This window comes from Maniola jurtina, chromosome 25, assembly GCF_905333055.1.
Source record: "Maniola jurtina chromosome 25, ilManJurt1.1, whole genome shotgun sequence".
In the NCBI taxonomy this organism is placed as follows: domain Eukaryota; kingdom Metazoa; phylum Arthropoda; class Insecta; order Lepidoptera; family Nymphalidae; genus Maniola; species Maniola jurtina.
In genome coordinates this window covers 980,188-1,001,808 of record NC_060053.1, presented here as the reverse complement: position 1 = coordinate 1,001,808, position 21,621 = coordinate 980,188, and the positions used below count along the sequence as shown (strand labels likewise).

Genomic DNA, 21,621 nt, shown 5'->3' with positions numbered 1-21,621 from the left:
TACCTACTTCCTGTTGACCTAGAATCATGAAAGGCAGGTAGGTAGTTCTTATAACACAAGTACAGGAATAAATCTGAAAACCGCGAATTTGTAGTCACATTATTTTATTTAAAATTAAATAAAAATTAATTAAAAATTAAAATATGTTTCAATTTTCAAAGTAAGATAACTATACCAAGTGGGGTATCATATGAAAGGGCTTCACCTGTACATTCTAAAACAGATTTTTATTTATTTTTATGCATAATAGCTTTTAATTTATCGTGCAAAATGTTGGAAAAATACCCGAGTACGGAACCCTCAGTGCGCGGAGTCGGACTCGCACTTGGCCAGTTTTTTCCTTTTGAGGCACGGACCTCTAAAAAGTAAAAACTAGATGCGCAATCAATACTGTAGGTATCATTAATTATTTTCAGTTAAAACTAGAAGAGTCAAAATAATATTGTGCATCGCCAGTTTATTTTTAGTTCCTATCCACGGTCAAAACTCGTGTCAGTTATAATTTGTGTCCACGAAAAACGCACGTCTGTTCGTCTATTTCTGGATTACACCTCACGTACCAACATACACGTGTATACTACTTTGTACTTAGGTACTTACTCTTGTTAAAATTTGCTTAAAAAGTTCGCAATGAAGGCCTACGATTGGCCTATAGACACCGAAAGTTTACCCGTTATGCGTGTAGTTACGCCGAGGAATGTGGAAATGTGTGGAATTTTTGGAATGTAAGTATTTTTTTGAAATGTTCTGCTTAGCTCTAGAAATTGTGAGATAAACTAGCAACAAGCATGATTTAAATAAATAAAAACTGGCTAAGTGCGAGTCAGACTCGCGCACCGAGGGTTCTGTACTACCTACAGAGCCGACCGTACTGCAACCGAACCGCAAAAGCAACGCAAACTTGGTAGAGGTTGTTAATATAAAAAAAAACAATGATAGAGCATTGGTTTTAATTTACCTGTAAAATATACATAAACTTTTATCGACCATAGTTAATTATTTCAGATGTTTGATTGATAAACTAGAAATAAGGGGGGAAAGACATTTTGCACAATAAATTAAAAAGTATTATAGTTTACATAAAATTAAATAAAAAACTGTTTTAGAACATACAGGTAAAACCCTTTTATATGATATATCTACTTACGCCACTTGGTATAATTATCTTAGTTTGAAAATTAAAAATAGGTACTAGTAATTATTTATTTGTTCAAGAACACATTAATTTTATTTTGTGTAGATAACAATTCGCTGTTTTCAGATTTTCCCCTTACCTGTGCTATAAGACCTACCTACCTGGCTGGTTTTCAGGGTTTCATACCTCAAAAGAAAAAAAGGAACCCTTATAGGATCACTTTGTTGTCTGTCTATCTGTCTGTCCGTCCGTCCGTCCGTCGTGTCTGTCAAGAAACCTATAGGGTACTTCCTATAGGGTCTTATAGCACAAGTACAGGAATAAATCTGAAAACGGCGAATATGTGGTTACATCAGTTAAAATAAATTAAAATGTGTTTCAATTTTCAAAGTTACTAAGATAACTATACCAAGTGGGGTATCATATGAAAGGGTTAGAGTTATGCATACATTCTAAAACAGATCTTTATTTATTTTTATGTACCTATAATAGTTTTTAATTTATCGTGCAAAATGCCGGAAAAAATACCCGAGTACAGAACCCTCAGTGCGCGAGTCTGACTCGCACTTGGCCTGTTTTTTTTTTAATAATTTTCATGACATTATTTTATTATAATATTATTCGGTTCGAGTCGACTCTGTGCTACAATGTTACCCGTGACGACTAGGCTAGACATATTGAACTGTTGTATTATCTGTATAATATGCCATACGTATATTTTCAAATTCAAATCAATCTGTCAAAACAAAAAAGGAAATTGAAAGGAAACTTGAAAAATGAAAAATAAAATGTGATTGTGATAAAATCTCCGTTGCTCAGTCGCGTTTTTCCACCAAATTACACAAAACATCGATCCGGTTTAGGAAAATTCCTCATAATTATTGATTAACGATATAAAATCAATATAAACATTATCAAAATGCAAATATCATCAGGAAGCTCGCAAAGTCCCTCTGTGCAGGAACAGACCAGCCATCAGGATGAAAATGACTCTACAACGCCAGAGTTTATTTATGGTGGACCTTTTATACAGGTGGAAAAAGATGCAAAGTTTTTAAATACAGTGACACCTTTTAATATGCAACTTCAGGGCACTTTTAAAAAGTAAGTCGTCATATTTCATTCAAAATAATTAGGTACTTACCTATTTTTCAAAATGAAATCATCATCAACTGATCACTGGCCCACTACTGAGTCTCTCAGAATGAGAATGGTCAAGGTCAAGGAATGAATCGGGTTTCCTCACGATGTTCTTCGCCATTAAACTAACCACTGGGCTATCATTGAAGTATGGTAATAAATGTTCATTTGAATGTCAAATAGGTGACTTAAGTAACATAGCTGAGGAAGTTACTAAATGATGATAGTATCAACTTAAAACTAAAGCTATGAGGGTTCCAAGCATGCCCTAGGTCTGAAGAGAGATATTCATAATCATCATGTCGGCCTACTTTGCCCATTGTCAGCTCACTACAGAGCACTCCTCTCAGAATGAGAGAGGTTTTGGACATAATCTACCACACTGGCTAAGTGCGGATTGGCAGACTTCACACACCTATGAGAACTTTATGGAGAACTCTCAGGCATACATGTTTAAATGGGAAATCAAGGATTGAAAAAAACTACTAAATTTATGTCACAATGTAAAGTTATTTTAACTAATGAATAAATGAACTGTGTCTAAAGTTAAATTATTTAGAATTTTCATACTCCTAATCTTATCTATTTATGCACAAAGTTGTCATAAATTTAGTGTTAAAATAGGAATCTTTCAAGGCTCGTAACTTTAAAGACTTAAATAAACCTAGATAATGAGAAGACAAATCGATACAATGCTTAGTTTTGATCGTACAATATCAAATAATGTCATAATCACCTTCCTACGTTTGTGTAAAGAAAGCAATGGCTAGTGTCACCTTAATTCTAAAGAAAAGAAAGTAATCTTACAAATTACAATCAAAAGAAGTAACCAAAACAAAATACAAATCTTCAAAATAAAAGCTTGTATTGTTCATTTTCTGGTATTTTGTAAAATTACATTAAATATCAAACTGTGTAAATAATAATTTAATAACAAATGCTAAGCATTTGTATTACAATTTATTTACATGATTATACTTTTATTGTAATCAGTAATTGCGTACATATTTACATAATTTTGTATGTACAAGTTATGAATTAAAATGATTGAAAGTATTATTATCTCAGAACTTGGCATGAAAACATTATATTAATCCACAGTAATCATTCTTGATTGCTTTAGTATTTCTAGCAAAATTAATATCAGGTACCTACCTGTTTGCTTTTATAAATTTCTTAGAAATTGCTGAATCAATTTTGATATAATTTAAGTACTTAATTGAAATTCAAGAGTTCTGCAAATAGATAGTGACATTTAGGAGTACAGTGATTTTACATTTTAAATACATAACTACTAACATTTGTATATGCGAAAATGTGCTTGTTAATTGGTTTGTCCTCCAATTATGCCACAATGGAGCAACAGAAAGGTGTGATTTTTGGCATCAATATAGTTAAAGACCTGGAGAGTGACATATGCTACTTATTATCCTAGAAAATCAAAGAGTTTCACAATATTAAAAACCTAAATCCACAGGAATGAAGTCTCAGGCATCGCTAGTCACACTAATATTATAAAGGAGAAAGTTTGTATGTGTGTGTGTGCGTGTGTGTGTGTGTATGTTTGTTACTCCTTCACGCAAAAACTACTGGACGGATTGGGCTGAAATTTAGAGTGAAGATAGATTATACCCTGGATTAGCACATAGGCTACTTTTTATCCCGGAAAATCAAAGAGTTCCCACGGGAATTTTAAAAACCTACATCCACCCGAACGAAGTCGCGGGCATCAGCTAGTAAAAATATAAGCATCAAATTGGGCACAACATTTTCTTTAAATAAATGAAATTAAAAAAATTACATCATTAGGAAAACATCGAGCTCAAATATAATAAGATGAAGTTCAAAATTGTTTATAAATTCAAATAGGCTAATAAACCCAGCTGTGCCAAAACAACTAATTTTGTTCAAATAGTATGTTGTATGACATCATTTTATGGTGTCATTGACTTTTTCGACCCATCTCTCATAGCCCGGATAGCTCAGTCGGTAGAGCATTGGACTTTTAATCCAAGGGTCCAGGGTTCAAGTCCCTGTTCGGGCGGCAACTTTTTATAATTTTATGTTTTTTTAAATATTTTTAGCTATATTATTTTCGAGGTTTTTCTGGCAGTAATTTTTTATGACAAGTTACTATATAAGTACGCGACAGGTCGAGATGGCAATCTGTGTGGGGACGTCCCGCACAAATCCCGCACCGGATTAGCGCGGGTAACGTGCGGGGCGTCCCCGGCCTCATTCCCCGATTGCCATGTCGACCTGTCGCGTACTATACAAGCACGCTATAAAAACAGAGACAGTAGTCCTACGCCTTTAATCTTGTGGTATGAAAACCACGACGACTCTTCAACATGGGCCTTAACTGTCTTGTTTTAATGCTCAAGTTTGTGAATATTTTCCGCTCCAAGCAGCAACGTTGCGAAATTAAAACCAATGGTACTGAATTTTTGACTTTAAGTCAAGGATATATAGGTCAATTTTACTTTGAATGTATTTTGTTACGACTTTCGAATACTATCAGTGAGAAGTAAAAACTTATACTAAGCGTTCAGGTAAGTTTGTTTAACTAAATTCTTTTTTTTTTCAGGAGCTTCGCATACTATTCGTTAAAAGAACGGCTACCGATCATCCTGACTAAAGTCATTGATTACTTATCGCGGGAGAGCTCAAAGATCAAGTCATCGCATAACGCGGTGAGTCTATAGTAGATAATATTATAGGTTTAGTAGTTAACTAGCTGATGCCGCGACTTCGTTCGCGTGGATATACATTTTTTTTAATCCCGTGGGAACTCTTTGGAAAAAGTAGCCTACTATGTCTTAATCCATGGTATAATCTACCTCCATTGGCAATTTCAGCCAAATCCGTCTAGTAGTTTTTGCGTGAAAGAGTAACAAACATACACACAAACTTACTAAACTTTATAATATTTGTGTGAAGTGTGATATTATAGGTATTTGACGACCTGCTGGCGCAGAGGTGAGCGCTGTAGACGTATTAGTGGGAGGTATAAGGATTGCTTCTCGGCAGGGGTGGAATCTCATCACACTTCACACTATCACACTTATTATAAAGGCGAAAGTTTGTGTGTGTGTGTGTGTATGTTTGTTACTCCTTTATGCAAAAACTACTGAACGGATTGGACTGAAGTTTCGAATGGTGATAGATTATACCCTGGATTAGCATATAGGCTACTTTTTATCCCGGAAAGTCTAAGAGTTCCCACGGGATTTTTAAAAACCTACATCCGCGCGAACAAAGTCGCGGGCATCAGCTAGTAATTTCTAAATTATCTCTGGTCTGCTCTGGTGGAGGGCTTCAGCCGTGGCAAGTTACAATTCAAGTTCAAGTCAATTGATTCGTTGTAGACCATAGTAGTTCTTTTCAATTTTCAACTTTATCTTGTTTTGTAGTCGGACGAAGACATCCGCGGCTTGATCCAGTACATAACGAAGCTAAAAAACGATTTAGTCACAAACAAAAAGTACGATCTACTCACAGTTGACACCCCTGAAGCCAAAAAATGGAACCAATGGATCTTTAATGCTGAAAGTCCGTATTACTTTACGAATATCTGGGTGTTTTCCGAGTGTTACGTGTACAGGCGGCTCAGGGAAGGATGCGAGTTGAGGTAAGTTACCTGGTAGTTAAATTAACTCACAGTTGACACCCTTGAAGCCAGAAAATGGAACCAACAATGCTGAAAGTCGAATATCTGGGTCTTTTTCGATTGTTGCGTATACAGATGGCTTAGGGAAGGGTGCGAGTTGAGGTAAGTTACCTGATAGTTAAGTTAAATTACCTCACAGTTGATACCCCTGAAGCCTGGAAATGGAACCAATGGATCTTTAATGCTGAAAGTTCGTATTACTTTACGAACATCTAGTTGTTTTCCGAGTGTTACGTGTACAGATGGCTTAGGGAAGGGTGCGAGTTGAGGTAAGGTACCTGACAGTTAAGTTAAATTACCTCACAGTTGACACCCCTGAAGCCTGGAAATGGAACTAATGGATCTTTAATGCTGAAAGCCCGTATTACTTTACGAATATCTGGGTGTTTTCCGAGTGTTACGTATACAGATGGCTTAGGGAAGGGTGCGAGTTGAGGTAAGTTACCTGACAGTTAAGTTAAATTACCTCACAGTTGACACCTCTGAAGCCAGAAAATGGTACCAATGGATCTTTAGTGTTGAAAGTCGATTAGATTTCATGTATCTGTTCGGCGGGGCGTGTACTGTCATCATTATTGAAAAGTTTTTTGACAAAATAGCAATTAGTTGTTTGATAAGGCAGGCCCCCAAATAGTATTAGCCCAGGGCCTCAAAAACTTACGGTCCGTCCCTGGATATGGCATATTATTGTATATCAAATCTTTGAAAAGAGCAACCGCCGAGTTTCTTGCTGGTTATTCTCGGTAGGAAAGGCATTCCGAACCAGTGTTAGATGCTCTTGACGATTCAAAAGTACTTGTAAAAGTCTAATTGAATAAAAATATTTTGAATTTTGAATTATGAATAAACATTCCTTAATTATTTCAGCAAGGGACTCCGTTTCTTCGATCCGTTCGACGAACAGAAAGACAATTCGTTCAAGAACAGCTTAGAGCCGATGTGCTTAGTTGCCGACAAACTAGTCACCATGTTACCAGCTAGCGATAAGGACAAGCGAAAACAGGACTTCATAACCTTGCTCAAGGTAAGTTTAGACAAGATTTTTGAACGAATAGACCTCAATAACACGATATAGTTATAAAAAAAAAAATATTGATACTTTTTTAAAGATTGACTAATAATATAATTAATAGGACATAAATTAGTTAGGAATTGCCATAACATTTTTTAATTTTTAATTTTTATTTTTATTTTTTAATTTTTATATACGTGATATTTTATTTATATGTAATCACTTTGCAGCACCCTGACGGGGCTTCATGTTGTAAATGTGTTGTTGTTCATGTAAAACATGAATGCAAATAAATAAAAGAATAAAGAATAAAGATTACTTTTTCACCCGACTACGGCAAAGCCCTAAGACAGGGTTATGATTTTAGCAGTCTATGTACCTGGACAGCAAATAAACCGGGCCACCCGCTACCTTGAAAGTCTGAGTCGATTTTCTCAAAAAGTATAAAACTTACAACCATCAAAATTATACATGCAGAAAGTGCATTTCATGATGATTAAAATGAACGGAAATTCATTGCGATTAATCAATCAATTAAGTGTTTATTAAGGATTTTACAAGGAAGAGCCGTTTTCCAGCCATGTTAATCGTAAGTAATCATGAAATGAAAACAAAAATTAAAGCCAGAAACAAAGATAAAAATAAAAAAAAGTTTTTGATCAGTATTCAGTATTCCCTCCCCTTGCTCGGATAACTGCCAGCATCCTCGTATTCATCCACCTCACGAGCCTGACGATGAAATCTCGAGGAATTGCCTTCCAATACTCTTCAATTGCAATTCCCAGCTATGGAAGCCTTGTTGGAGCAGGTATCAGGGCTCGAACCCGACGTTTCAGCTCATCCCATAAGTGTTCTATCGGATTCAAGTCCGAGCTTCGAGCTGACCAGTCCATTGTACGAATGCCGACGTCCGATATCCAACTTCTGTTCTGCGAAATCGCCGCCTCAACCCAGTTCAAGTCCAATAAAGTCTGCGTGACGAACGCCAAGTGGTCATAAGCCCAGACGCCATCAGAAGGATACTTGTTGAATGGAACCTGACTCCAAAGAGAGCTGTAACAGGCCCAGCATTGACGGTAGCCCACCATGAAGCACGACTTGAATTTACTCGAGAGCATAGGGACTGGACGTTAGGACAGTGGGGTAAAGTACTCTTCACTGATGAGACCAGGGTGAGTCTACATTGAAATGATCGACGTCTGAGACAATATCGTTGCCCTGGAGAACGTTATTCTCAGTGTTGCATCGAGGAAACTGTTGCTAATGGAGAAGGATCTGTAATTATCTGGGGCGGCATCTCGTTAACCGCATGTACAGCGTTAGTTTTCATCGAACCAGGGGGCCGTACACGTGGATTGATCTCATTGCTACATTACTGAAATCCTCGCAGACCATGTGGTACCTTACGTAGGATATATCGCGCAGAATATGCCAGTTTATGCATCATAATGCACGACGTCACGTTATTCATGTGGTGACCCAGTATGTATGCGACGTGGGCATTAGTACAATGGACTGGCCAGCTCGAAGCTCGGACTTGAATTCGATAGAACCCTTATGGGACGAGCTGAAACGTCGGGTTCGAGCCCGAATATCGGCTCCAACAAGGCTTCCAGAGCTGCGAATTGCAAATGAAGAGGAGCGGAATGCAATTCCTTGAGATTTCATCGTCAGGCTCGTGAGGTGGATGAATACGAGGATGCTGGCAATTGTCCAAGCAAGGGGAGGGAATACTGAATACTGACCAAAAACTTTTTTTTTAATTTTATCTTTGTTTCTGGCTTTAATTTTTGTTTTCATTTCATGATTACTTACGATTAACATGGCTGGAAAACGACTCTTCCTTGTAAAATCCTTAATAAACACTTAAATAATTGATTAATCGCATTGAATATCCATTCATTTTAATCATTATGAAATGCACTTTCAGCAGGTATAATTTTGATAGTTGTAAGTTTTATACTTTTTGAGAAAATCGAATCAGACTTCCAAGGTAGCGGGTGGCCCGGTTTATTTGCTGTCCAGTGTATGTATGTTTGTATTTATGTGTGTTCCACCGTAGCGTCTAAACTACTGAGCCGATTTTGATGAATCAGGTGTCAATCGATTCTTTATTATAGCCCGAGTGACATAGGCTACATTTCATACGAAAAAAAATCTACCTGACGGATGTTACATCCAAAAAAGTGGGGTCTCCAAAAATTTTTGTTAGTTGCCCTGTTGCGGATTGATTGAAGGACAAATTATTTCGCATTAATATCATTCAAGTATACAGGAATACAGGAATTAAGGAATACTTGAATTTTCAGCTATGTCTATGGTCGAACAAATGCGACCTGTCGCTGTCTAATGGCGAAGAAACCCGCGCCATTATGGACCCGCTACAAATGATTGTGGATCTTAAGGATAAGGTAATACGACTTCAAATTGTATGCATGTGTATGTGTTGTATTTGAAACTTACCTGTATTGAACTTACCTTCATTAGGTAGGTACTAGACTTCGTGACTTCGTGGCCCGTGACTTCGTCCGCGTGGATTTAGGTTTTTCAAAAACTCTGTGGGTACTCTTTGATTTTTGATTTAAGTTAAATTGCCTATATCAATTTCCGAGATTCAAGCTATCACTGTATCACATTTCATATAAATCGGTTAAATGGAGGACAGGAAGTATGACCCGTGGAAGTTTGGATTACAAAGTTGTGTGTTTGTGTGTTTGTTAGTATATTATGACATCTATTATTTTTTCAGGTACTCGTGGATGACTCGGCAAAAATCTGTGATACAGTTTGTACCAAAGCGGAGAGTATGAGCAAAGCTATTGAAGGGGTAAGTGTTTTTAATAAAATAATGTAAATAAAATTAAATGAACTAAACGGGTAGCTCAAGTAAAGGGAAAAATCTGAAATTACCGTGAATTTGTGGTTACATCACAAAAAAAAATGTGTTCTTGAACTATTCAATTTTCAAGGTAAGATAACTATACCAAGTGGGATCATGAATGGCCTTTACCTGTACATTGTAAAACAGATTTTTTTTTATAAAAGAATATTAGCCATGTTAAATGACTAATATTCCCTTTTCCTCTCCAACTAAGCGTCAGGCTTGTGCTAGGAGTAGGTACGACAATAGTGCAACAGGCGGGGTTTGAACCATCAACCTTTCGGTTTTTAGTCCACTCCTTTACCGGTTGAGCTATTGAGACTATTTTTATGCATAATAGGTTTTGATTTGTCGTACAAAATATCAGAACCCGAGTACGGAATCCTCGGTGCACGAGTTCGACTCGCACCTGGCCAGTTTCTTTAAAATTACAATAGATAAATGAATATTTCAGAATACGGTTTTCAAAGCGAAATGCAGTTGCCACAGACTCGCGACTTTAGCCGGAATGCCGATTTGTAAAAACGAGGTTTTAACTTTTAACTATAAAATTATTTACTGTAGCTTGTAACTTTTGTTTAATGTTTGTAGTCGAAAGTTAGTTTCAAATAAATAAAGTAAATTAGATATTGTAGTACGTAATAGTAAAAAGCCATGTCATTTCTCGTTCAAAGAGCTGCCTTGTAATATGGGCCTTTAGAAGTAGTTTCGATACCTTTAAAGTGTCGCTACTAGATGGCATTAACAGTCGCTTTAGTATTGAGTGAACATACATATCACAAATTTCGTTAGTGGTTAGAGCGTCGTCGGCGCGAACCCTAAAGACGCAGGTTCGATTCCTGCCGGTTTTGCAAGTTTTGATATAAGTATGTATTTAAAAATTAGCTGAAGTGGCAGTGGGCAGGCCATGCCTGTCGTAGAGGCGGTGGCTGTTGGGGCCGGAAAGTCCTTGAGTGGAGACCGCGGGAAGAGGCTGGATGAGGAAAGCTGAGGACCAGGTGTTGTGGCGCTCATTGTCCTATGTCCAACAGTGGAGGTCCACAGGCTGATGATGATGATGATTTAAAAATTATTTAGATATTGCAGGTTGTGTTCGGGTCTAACTATTGTACTAAATAAAATAAAATAAGTAAAATAGCCATTTATTCTACTACCATTCAATTCATTACACTTTTTTTAAATTAATTACATGCAACATACATTCTTATTAGTTTTTGTAACATAATATTTTAGTCATAATCATTATTAAAAGAAAAATCCAACAATATCATAACTCTTACTATATATTATATTACAATATTATCTAATGTCATTATTACAATATATATTTATTTATGATTGTTTGTCAGTGTATTTATAAAATTGGTATAACAAATATTGTAGTGTACGTAGGTAAGATTTGTTTTTGTTTTGATTTGTATTTGGTTTTTTACGGTAGAAGTCGCCCTAGGGGGTAGGCCTCCCACAGTTCTCTCCAAGTCCGTCTCTCTCGTTCCGCATCCATAGCGGTCCCATGACCTGTGCAAACAAATCTCCCCAGCGTCTTCTGGTTCTTCCCCTTTTTCTTTTTCCTTTCCGTGGTAGCCATTCTGTAAGTATTTTTGTCCATTTGTTATTGCTCGCTCGGCTACCCACAAAAAATATAAATATGATTATGATTATGTGTTTCAGTCCCCGGAAGCGCCGGAAGCGAAGCAGGAAGGTGAGACATCGGAAGCGCCCCCTCAGATACCTTGTCCAGCTAAAATGATACTGCCTCAGGCCGTCACTTTTGGTATGTGTAGAAATAGAGGGATTTTCAAAAAAAGTCAAAACTCAAAATCATTTATTCAAAATAGGTACCTTTTGATGGTCAGAATTGTTATCTTTATACGAAATAGTGGTGATAAATAATTAATTACGTAAACTTAAAACTAAAGCTACGGGGGTTCCAAACGCGCCCAAGTCTAAGTTTTTTACTAGCTTATGGCCGCGGCTTCGTCCGCGTGGATTTCACAAATTTCAAACCCCAGTTTTACCCCTTCAGGGATTGAATTTTCAAAAATCCTTAGCGGATGTCTACGTCATATTAGCTATCTTGCTTTCAGCCCGATCCGTTCAGTAGCTTGAGCTGTGCGTTGATAGATCAGTCAGTCAGTCAGTCAGTCAGCTCCAAAAAGTTAGAGGTGCGTGCCCGGGATCGAACCCCCGATCTCCCGAATGGGAGGCGGACATCTTAACCACTAGGCTATCACGGATTAGTATTTTATTGTACTAGTTTTAATTTTATACCTATCATTATTCCTTTTCAGATATAATCTGTGACAATGCAGGATACGAACTATTCACGGACTTGTGTCTAGCTCACTTTCTTATATCGCAGAACATTGTTAAAAAGGTAATTATGTGTGACTAGCTGATACCCGCGACTTCGTCGGATTTAGTTTTTTAAAGATCCCGTGGAAACTCTTAGATTTTTAGACTTTTTTTTAGTTTTTAGATTTTTTCTCGCTTGATGTAAAATAACCTATTATAACGGTAAATCGCCAATAACAGAATTGTAACGGTAAATAACGTAATTTTTTCAGGTTAGATTTCACGTGAAAAAGATACCGTGGTTCGTATCGGATGTCACTCCAAGGGATTTCAGGTAAAATAAACTGAAGTACTATACATATTTCTACCACAAATAAAAATACTTTTTCTTTAATAAAATATTAATATTTGGATTTTGATACCATTTCAGATATGTGATAAACTCGTGCGCAGCCGCCAGCTTCAGTAGAGAAATACCCCCCGAGCCCAAACCAGGTATGCCAATATAAGCCACATGAGCCGTTTATTCTTAACTAGCTGATGCCCGCAGCTTCGCCCGCGTGGATTGGTCAGATCCCTGCAGCATCAGGATTGAGGAGTTGGAATCCAATTTTTTTATGAAACAATGTCGCAAAGTTCCTCTATCGATTAAAAAAGAAATGACGCAAATCGGTTCAGAAATCTCGGAAATTTCGATGTACATAGGTAGAAAAACACAACTCCCTTTTTAAAAGTCGGTTAAAAAAGTAGCCTATGTTACGCCCTGGTGAATCCTCTATTTGTCTGTGAAAATCCCGTCAAAATCGGTTCAGCCGTTCCAAAGATTAGCCTTTTCAAACAGACAGACAGACAAAAATTTTAAAACCGGGTGATTCAGTTATGGTATCGTTCAAATAACCCTATGAGCTTAATATGAGGTAGTTATTTCGAAATTACAGACAGACACTTCAATTTTATTTATTAGTATAGATATTGTTTTGGGCCTCCACATTGGCATCTCATTGGCACCGACTCCAAAAAAATATTATTATAAAACTACATTAACTCTTTTTCTAATATATTCGGTAATTTCGGTATAGTCTGTTCTAGTATATTCGGTATTAAATTATTTTTTAATTTTTAGTGTTTGTGGTTATTGAAGTCGGTTTTTATATTTGTATTAAAAAAAAATTACAATGTTTTGTGATCGTGTATTCAAATATGGTATGCCTGGTAAAAACCTACTGTTCACTAAGATACTACATTGATCGGGTGCAATGTACTCTTATCCATTGAGGAGTTCCGTTCTCCATCGCCGAAGATGTTCATCAGATCTTCACCAAATTAAAATGGGACCACCTCTGAAGTATGACCTACCACACAAACCAACCAAAACCAAACAAAAACCTTTAGTACCAAACAAAGAATCATCAAAATCGGTTCATAAATGGCGGAGTAATCATATAACAAACATACAAAAAAAAACATCAGTCGAATTGGGAACCTCCTCCTTTTTGAAGTTGATTAAAAATTAGAGATCCTTACGAAAATTTTAACAAGCTACCCGTGCAAAGCAGGGGCAGGTCGCTAGTATAGTATATTTGGTCGTAATTTCAGTTGCCGAGGGCGAAGCGCCATCAGAACCGGAGCCCCCTATAGTAATAAGGTCGGACAATTTGAGGCAACTGGGTGAGACTTGGGAGAAATATATTGATGACGGCTCCTTTGTTGTCATGGTAACGCCAGTTTCATTTGCTTTTCTTTGAAGTCAAATTAATTGTAATGAATCTATTTATTTCATACTAGCGGATATGATACTACGTAAAAAAACTAAAACCATCCGCATTATTGCCTTTCTAATTAAATTGGCTTAGGGGTTGATCTAGAATCATGAAAGGTAACAATGTCTTATAGCACAAGTCAAGGAAATAATCTGAAGACCGTGAATTTGTTAGTTTACTAAATCATATCAATATGGCGCTGTCCGCCATTAACTTGTTAAATTTCATTTTATTGTCTTGGATTTCTTGTAGAATGGCGCGGAACCCTTCGTATGCGAGTCCCACTCTCACTTGGCCGGTTTTTTTTCAGAGTGACGATTTTTGGACGTCCCCCCACGTATATAGAGACATGAAAAAATACGAACCGAACTTGTATAGAAAACTACAATTTGCCGTGGCATTACTATTCAAGGGGGATCTCAATTATAGGAAACTGTTGTGCGAAAAGAATTGCATTCCCACTGTAGGGTTTGAGCCTTCTTTGCAAGGTATGTATTCAATCACACTAATATTATAAAGGCGAAAATTTGTGTGTATGTTTGTTAATCTTTCGTTAAACTGCAGGACGGATTTAGCTGAAATTTAGAATGGAGATAGATTATATCCTGGATGAACACAGGCTACTTTTATCCCTGAGAATCGAATGTTTCCCACGGGATTTTTAAAAACCTAGATCCAAGCGGACAAAGTTGCGGGCATCAACTAATTTGTTATAAATAAGCCACAATAACTCATTTTATATCGCTAACCATTTTAAAATCGTGATTTTCAAATGATCAGTGGTACATTTTGGCCTATCTCTTCGGATAAAAAGTGGACACAGCTAGTCATAAAACAGACGCAATAGATTCAACCCCATGTGCTCGACAATACCATAAGATAAAGTTCAAAATTATTTATAAATTCAAATAGGCTATTATACCCAGCTGTGCTAAAACAACTATTTTTGTTCAAATAAAATGTTGTGACATCATGTTATGGTGTCATTGACTATTTCGACCCATCTCTCGTAGCCCGGATAGCTCAGTCGGTAGAGCATTGGACTTTTAATCCAAGGGTCCAGGGTTCAAGTCCCTGTTCGGGCGGCTAAACTTTTTTAATATTTTATTCTTATACTTAATATTTTTTTTAATGTTCTTTATTTTTAAAAATAATAATAAATATTTCAAAGTAAAATTACAATAATTGAATTCGATTTTTTAATTAAATAACATTATTTGCGAATACTATTTTGTTTATTTACTTACTTCACTTGTTTGAAGTTTACTTTACTATTTTTCATTATTTATTTAATTTTTGCACGTGGCAACCCCTTTAAAAAAAATAAAAATATACAAAAAACAGTACAAGAAAAATAAAAATAAAACGTGATTATTAATTGTAAGTTTCTCTTAAAATTCAATATTATTGATTATTGTATTATTCATTTTGTAGTTTATGTAAAGAAATTTTGAGTAATCAGCCGTTATTCAATTCGAAAACATAGATTCATTTGTTTGGTTAGTCTTTTTGTCTCTGTCATTTGTATGGGATTACGTAACAGAGAGAGCCCTATACAAACTTCTTTCTGTGGATAGATTAGAACTGTTTACATAATTTACACTCATAATATTATATGTAAAGCGTGTAATTTGTATGTAAAAATAGTCTTGTGTTTTATTGTAGATACTGGCAGTCTGTTGTTTTTCTCTAAATTAAAAGTATCTGCATCTTTTTCTTTTTAATATTGCTAAACAAGGATAGAAAATGAATTTTATACACAGTGTAACCAGAACGCTAGCAAAAAATTAGCGTTATTATTATACTACTCTTAACACAATCCAATGCTAGTATAGCATGCAAAATTCAAGTCAGATTCGAGCCGTGTCGTAGGTGGTGGTGGTCGAGTGACCTATTTACGGAATGATCGTTGATCTCTAGCGTCAGTCAGATGTTTTGTTTGCAATATATTGTGATCTTTTAAAAAATACAGGATTAAATAAATATATCATAGTTTTTTGAATGGTATCTTATCAGTAATCATCATTAATTGTGTTCATTTTTGCTAGCGTTCTGGTTACACTCTGTATATAGTAAGAAACCCCTGAACCGATAGTAATGATTCTCTTGCAGGTTTCACTCCGGCGCCGGTTATAGCTCTGCGAACCGTCAAAGCGGACCTCATATGCGGTTTGCCTGAAGGGAAGTGGGAGGAGCTTAACCAGATCGATGAGAAATGGATGGAGAAAGGAGATTATGGGTAACTTATTCTTTTTAAACCCCTACCCAAAAAGAGGGGTGTTATAAGTTTGACGTGTGTATCTGTGTATCTGTCTGTGGTATCGTAGCTCCTAAACTAATAAACCAATTTTAATTTAGTTTTTTTTTTTTGTTTGAAAGGTGGCTTGATCGACAGTGTTCTTAGCTATAATCCAATAAAATCGGTTCAGCCGTTCGAAAGTTATCAGCTCTTTTCTAGTTAATGTAACCTTAACTTGTCGGGGCTGTTATAAATTTTTAATTTTATAAACTAGCGCCTGGCTTTTTTTTTATTCAGATACAAGTTAGTCCTTGATTGCGATACAAGTTAGCCCTTGACTGATATCTCACCTGGTGGTAAGTGATGATGCAGTCTAAGATGGATGCGGGCTAACCTGGAAGGGGTATGGCAGTTTTCATTAAACCCATACTCATTTGGTTTCTACACCGCATTGTACAAACCGCTTGGCGGTACGTCTTTGCCAGTAAGGTAGTAACTAGCCACGGCCGAAGCCTCCCACCTGACCAGACCAGAATTTAGAAATTATAAAATTCCAAACCTCTTTTTTTCAGAGTAATCCAGTTTTGCGAAAAATCTGAACCTTTGATTGAAACGGACAGTCCTTGCGGCGACTATGAAGATACCTGCTTATAATGAACATTTACAGCCTACAGGTACTTTTTTAGGGTACCGTATTAAAATACCCTTGTAATTTCATCAAGTTAGTCTATCTGTCTGTGTGTCACAGCCATTATAAAAATAAATAAACTATATGAAAGTTGAACTTTAGGACTTGTATAAAAACTGTTATCACTAAACAGAAGTATATTTAGAGAGAACTCGTTATTTTTCCAGGATAAAAAAGCCTATGTCCGTCTCCGGAATGTAAGCTAACTCTGTACCAAATTGAATCAAAATCGGATAAACCATTGGGCCTTGAAAAGCTAACAGACAGACATTCATAATATTAAGTACTAGATCATGCCCGCGACTCCGTCCGCTTGGATTTAGGTTTTTTAAAATCCCGTAGGAACTCTGCTATTCCGGGATAAAAAGTTGCCCAAGTCAATTTCCGATCTGTAAGCTACCTCTGTACCAAATTTCGTATAAGTCGGTTAAACGGATAGACCCTTAAGAATCCCGTAGGAACTCTGATTTTCCGGGATAAAATGTAGCCTAAGTAGGGAAAAAGGAATTTGGTATAAAACTATCCAATGTCAGCCTCCTCGTTTCCCTTGGTTTGGTAATACTTGTTTAAGTAGAAAATATATAGTCGTAGCTCATAGGTTGCGTTCTGGACACTATCCTTCTAAGAAATTCGCATTTTTAATGAAAAAAGCTGATTCTGACAAGTGCGAAGTATGTGGTACGACAGATGATGTCCAGCACGTACTAGTGGAATGTAGCAGATACAGCGCGCAGAGAGAGAGTCTTGTGCAGAGATATAGCATTAATAGATTTGACATGGGTAGTTTTACGAGTATGTTAACTACACCGACAGCAGAGAGATTCAAGTCTATTATTGATGTATTTCTGCATAGGCAGTAATATCTCTCCACTTGTATCTGTTGCATTCCACGATGTTATTTAGAATGTAATTTAGGTTACGATGGGGCTGGCGTGTCCGTGTCGGACAAAAGTCCCAGAAAATTAAAGATTAAAAAAAAAAAAAAAAAAAATGTAGCCTATGTCCGCCCTCGGGATGTAAACTAACTCTGTACTTTTCGTTAAAATCGGTTCAACGGTTGAGCCGTGAAAACGTAGCAGACAGACAGACAGACACTTTCGCGTTTATAATATTGAGGTATGGATGGATTAAGATTAGGAATTGAAAGTAAGAATTTAAGGGATTGTAATTTTTCTGTCCTTTCAGGTTTGGTGTGGACACAGAGTGATCAATTAATACAATCAATTAAATAGTACATATAATAATTCCAAGAATTATGTATACCATCATAAGTAATAATTACTATGTATATCATAAGGTGGCTTATGTAGCACAATTTAAATAAATTATTTATTAACTACCATTCTAGATTATTTAATATTTATACTTTGTTGAAATAAAAATGTTTTGTTAAAAAAAATGTGTTTTATTTTACCCAAATTTTACACCAACAAACAAACACTTTCGTAATCTTATCTTATAGTAAAAACCGGCCTTTGCGACTTGCGAGTCCACGTCGAGGGTTGATAAATCAAAAACTTTGTTTTGGAATTACAGGCCTTGCATATTATGATACCCCACTTGGTACAGTTATCTTATTTTGAAAATAATAATTGAAAATAAATAGGTACCAATTATATTGGTTCATGAACACATTTTTTTTGTGATGTAACCACAATTTCGGATTTTTTCCTTTACTTGTGCTATAAGACCTTCCTATTGCCAAATTTCATGATTCTAGGTCAACGGGAAGTATCCTATAGGTTTTCTTGACAGAGACAACAGACAGACAGACAACAAAGTGATCCTAGAAGGGTTCCGTTTTTCCTTTTGAGGTACGGATCCCTAAATAAGTGATGGTGATTCCCGTAGGTTTCATCCCGGCGCCGATTGTAGCGATAAGGACAATAAAGACACAGCTGGTCTGCGGTCTGCCTAAAGGCAAGTGGGAGCAACTGAACAAGATCGACGAGAAATGGATGGTGAATGCCGAATATGGGTATATGAAAGGAAATATACGCTTTAGTAGTCCAATTTGAACAAGAAGCGTGTGACTGCGCATTGTACAATAAACAGCACTAAAACCCGACTACTACCCGCGAACTGCCGATAGATGACTAGATGACTAATATTCCCCTTTCCCCTCCAACTAAGCGTAAAGCTTGTGCTAGGAGTGGGTACGACAATAGTGCAACAGGTGGGGTTTGAACCGCTGACCTTTCGGAAATTAGTCCGCTCCTCGACCGTTGAGCTATTGAGGCTCTATGAGATATCAGATGTAGCCAAATTGTTTTTCTATCACTCTGTATATTTTAACACTAGTATATTTACTTTTATGAACTCAGATTTTTTCCTCTTTCATTTGATATCCCACTCGATACAATAGCAAAAATATTTTCGGACACCCCCACTTTTTTGAATGTAAGATCCGTCAGGACGATTTTTTCGTACAAAATATAGCGTATGTTACCCGGACCATAATAATTATAATTAATAACGAACCGATTGACACCTTATCCATCAAAATAAGCTCAGTAGTTTAGGCGCTACGGTGAAACATACATAAATACAAACCTACATACATACATAGACTTCTAAAATCGTAACCCTTTTGTGGTTTTCCATTACAGGTGTACTTATGAAACAAAATAATCTATCATGCACTAACACAACTAACTTTGCACTTTCCAGTACGATCCAGTTCTGCCCGAAAGCTGAACCATTAAAGGTGTCCGATAGACCGTGTGCTGACTACGGTGATACTTGCTTCGGAGAAGTTTGTCCTACACACGCCGTCCCGAAGTAATTTTATGATCAATAAACAAAATTATTATATAACTTTATCTTGAGATCAATGTATTATTTGCAATAAAAATGAGTTTATGACTGTTTTTACATTTTATACATAGCGAACAAGATTTTCACTATTTAAGGTTATAAAATCGAAAAAATCGAATTTGCCGCTATATGCCCGAGGAGCAAATTTTTTTTATTGTTAGTTTCCTGGCTCTAGATTCTAGCTTTTTAGGACTTTTTTATAATGCTGCTATGCTGCTACATCACATGGGCATTGAGACACGACCCATTGACGTTTACTAGATATTGTGTAAATCGTTCATAACACCATAGACAAAACTCAAAAGTGACAGCTCAGACCGGAAGTAGCAAACACCTCTAGCGGTGACGCACAGGCCACAGGAACTGATTAAAAAACGTAATGGTGGTCATGGTGGCTGCTTGTGATAATGTGAAGAAAATCATTGCTGACAACTTATGTGTTTTGTAAAATTTCTGAAAACCTTCAAAAAATAATAGAATTCATTGAAAACTTGAAACTTCTATCAGGTACAGAACTAAAATTGCTTTGTTTATACCATATTTTTTTCTAAAATTTCGATTTATTTTAATGATATGTTGGCAAAATGGCTGACATTTAGAAAGCTTCGGAATTTTTCTTCGATATTATTTCGTAATGGTGGCAATAGATTTAAAATTAGAGGCAACGACGGAGGCAAAATGATAAGAATGTCAACAAGTGTTAAGATGGTAACAACAATAATTCTTTGATTTTATTATTTTATGCGAAACTTGGTTTTTGTTACATAATTTTCAACAGAGAATTGGATTGATGGGATTCTTGTTGAAGTGTCTGAAACCTACAATCATAAAAATAATAATTTACGAATCAATTTATTGTGAAAAATTAATAACATAATTCAATTATTAATTTAGTTATATGTACTTACCCACATAAAATTATATTGTAATTAAAAAGTATCTTAAGTCCATCTTCAGGATGCAAGCTATCTCTTTTCCAAACTTAAATCAAGATAATTTTAGTAGTTTAGCTATAAAGTAAAGACAGAACTGATGTTTATTTAGAACACCTTTCACACAAGTGGCTCTATCTATTAGAATATGTAAAGGAACTGAGAGACTTTTTCAATAAAGATGGAAATGGGCTAACCTGGAATGGGCTATGAAAGATTTTATTAAACCAAACTTACCTATTAACTAAATGGTCCCAACATTTTGGTGCAATTAAGGTAATAATGGGCTTCTTGTTCTGTCTACCTTGGGGCCTGTACAGGTCCTTGAGTTCCTTATATCACTTTGGCCGTCTCAGATCCATTGCGATCACCAATTTTAGACTTCTATACCAATACTTGTGGCCACTAGTTCACTTTGACTTGGCTCAGGCTTAAGACAGTGTTAAACCTCTAGTATAAATCTGTCTCGTTTTAACTGAAATTTAAGTCTAAGCAAAGTCAAAGTGCACTCCATAGATTTGAACCTTAGAGTAAGTCGACACCTCCCACGTAAGTTGTTGTAAGCCACAAAATTGCCATTTTGCGTTTTTTACATAACAATGTCTATTTTTATCTATTTTATATGTTCAATTAAAAAAAAACCTAAAAATGTTGTTTTTTAAAGTACTTATGAGGCGTATAATGTTGTATTTTTCAAACGAGAACGACGTAAAATATCATATCGACCTTTACAACGTTTTATGTGGGGTGAAGTCGCACGTTTGCGCCTCGTATGTAACAGATACAACAGATCACGCCGGACTTCAAATGAAATGTTTGTAACTCAAGATACTGATATGTCACGGTTGTGTTTGCATTTTTTTATTTCATTATCGTATTTTAGTAATTTAATAGTGATGCCAAGCTAAACTATTGTATAGATTACATACAACAATTTACGTCGTTGAGGACACCCAAAAACAGTATTGTATGATGACATACAACCGTTTACGTTGCAGAATTATAATAAATTTTGTGTTAAGTGATACATACAACATTTTACTTCGGCATTT

General features: G+C 36.1%; 2 protein-coding genes, 2 long non-coding RNA genes and 2 other non-coding genes across 13 annotated transcripts in view; 5 read left to right on the top strand and 1 right to left on the bottom strand.

The window, feature by feature from the left end:
• The first annotated feature begins 493 nt into the window (after nt 1-493).
• On the top strand, nt 494-19,690 carry LOC123878071 (damage-control phosphatase ARMT1-like). 6 transcript variants are annotated; one of them, XM_045925109.1, is made up of 16 exons: nt 1,880-2,239; nt 4,863-4,968; nt 5,689-5,906; nt 6,813-6,969; nt 9,267-9,368; nt 9,707-9,784; nt 10,293-10,367; nt 11,510-11,612; nt 12,130-12,215; nt 12,406-12,467; nt 12,564-12,628; nt 13,730-13,848; nt 14,204-14,381; nt 16,006-16,132; nt 16,705-16,792; nt 17,999-18,159. In XM_045925109.1, exons 1-15 carry the CDS (start codon nt 2,055-2,057, stop codon nt 16,784-16,786), a joined length of 1,743 nt encoding a protein of 580 aa, XP_045781065.1. In that variant the 5' UTR covers nt 1,880-2,054; the 3' UTR covers nt 16,787-16,792; nt 17,999-18,159. The 6 variants fall into 6 exon arrangements, with proteins under 6 accessions (XP_045781067.1, XP_045781065.1, XP_045781064.1 ...); XM_045925108.1 differs by having other exon boundaries at nt 16,705-16,806; nt 18,006-18,159; XM_045925111.1 differs by lacking the exons at nt 1,880-2,239; nt 16,006-16,132; nt 16,705-16,792; nt 17,999-18,159 and adding exons at nt 494-725; nt 18,672-18,798; nt 19,491-19,690.
• On the bottom strand, nt 2,775-20,750 carry LOC123878084. The gene is made up of 3 exons (XR_006798740.1): nt 20,738-20,750; nt 16,287-16,292; nt 2,775-2,928 (listed from the first exon to the last, which is right to left on the bottom strand). It is a non-coding gene; the product is annotated as an uncharacterized LOC123878084 (long non-coding RNA).
• Trnak-uuu lies at nt 4,247-4,319 on the top strand. Its single transcript has one exon. It is a non-coding gene; the product is annotated as a tRNA-Lys (tRNA).
• Nucleotides 14,906-14,978, top strand: Trnak-uuu. Its single transcript has one exon. It is a non-coding gene; the product is annotated as a tRNA-Lys (tRNA).
• Nucleotides 17,323-17,775, top strand: LOC123878092. The gene is made up of 2 exons (XR_006798748.1): nt 17,323-17,404; nt 17,648-17,775. It is a non-coding gene; the product is annotated as an uncharacterized LOC123878092 (long non-coding RNA).
• The window catches only part of LOC123878067 (zinc finger protein 26-like), a 28,473-nt gene continuing 26,837 nt past the window's right edge, over nt 19,986-21,621 (top strand). The window contains exons 1-2 of one of the 3 annotated variants that reach the window (XM_045925094.1): nt 19,990-20,144; nt 20,682-20,845. The gene's annotated coding sequence lies outside the window, so the exon portion shown is untranslated. Of the gene's footprint in view, nt 20,145-20,182; nt 20,346-20,681; nt 20,846-21,621 lie in introns of those variants that run through there. The other 2 variants (XM_045925092.1, XM_045925095.1) reach the window with 2 other exon arrangements.

Coding starts and splice junctions, on each gene's coding strand:
- LOC123878071 (XM_045925107.1), top strand. CDS start 2,055: ATGCAAATATCATCAGGAAGCTCGCAAAGTCCCTCTGTGCAGGAACAG. Junction 5,907..6,812: donor AGGGAAGGATGCGAGTTGAG/GTAAGTTACCTG, acceptor TAATTATTTCAG/CAAGGGACTCCGTTTCTTCG. Junction 6,970..9,266: donor ACTTCATAACCTTGCTCAAG/GTAAGTTTAGAC, acceptor TTGAATTTTCAG/CTATGTCTATGGTCGAACAA.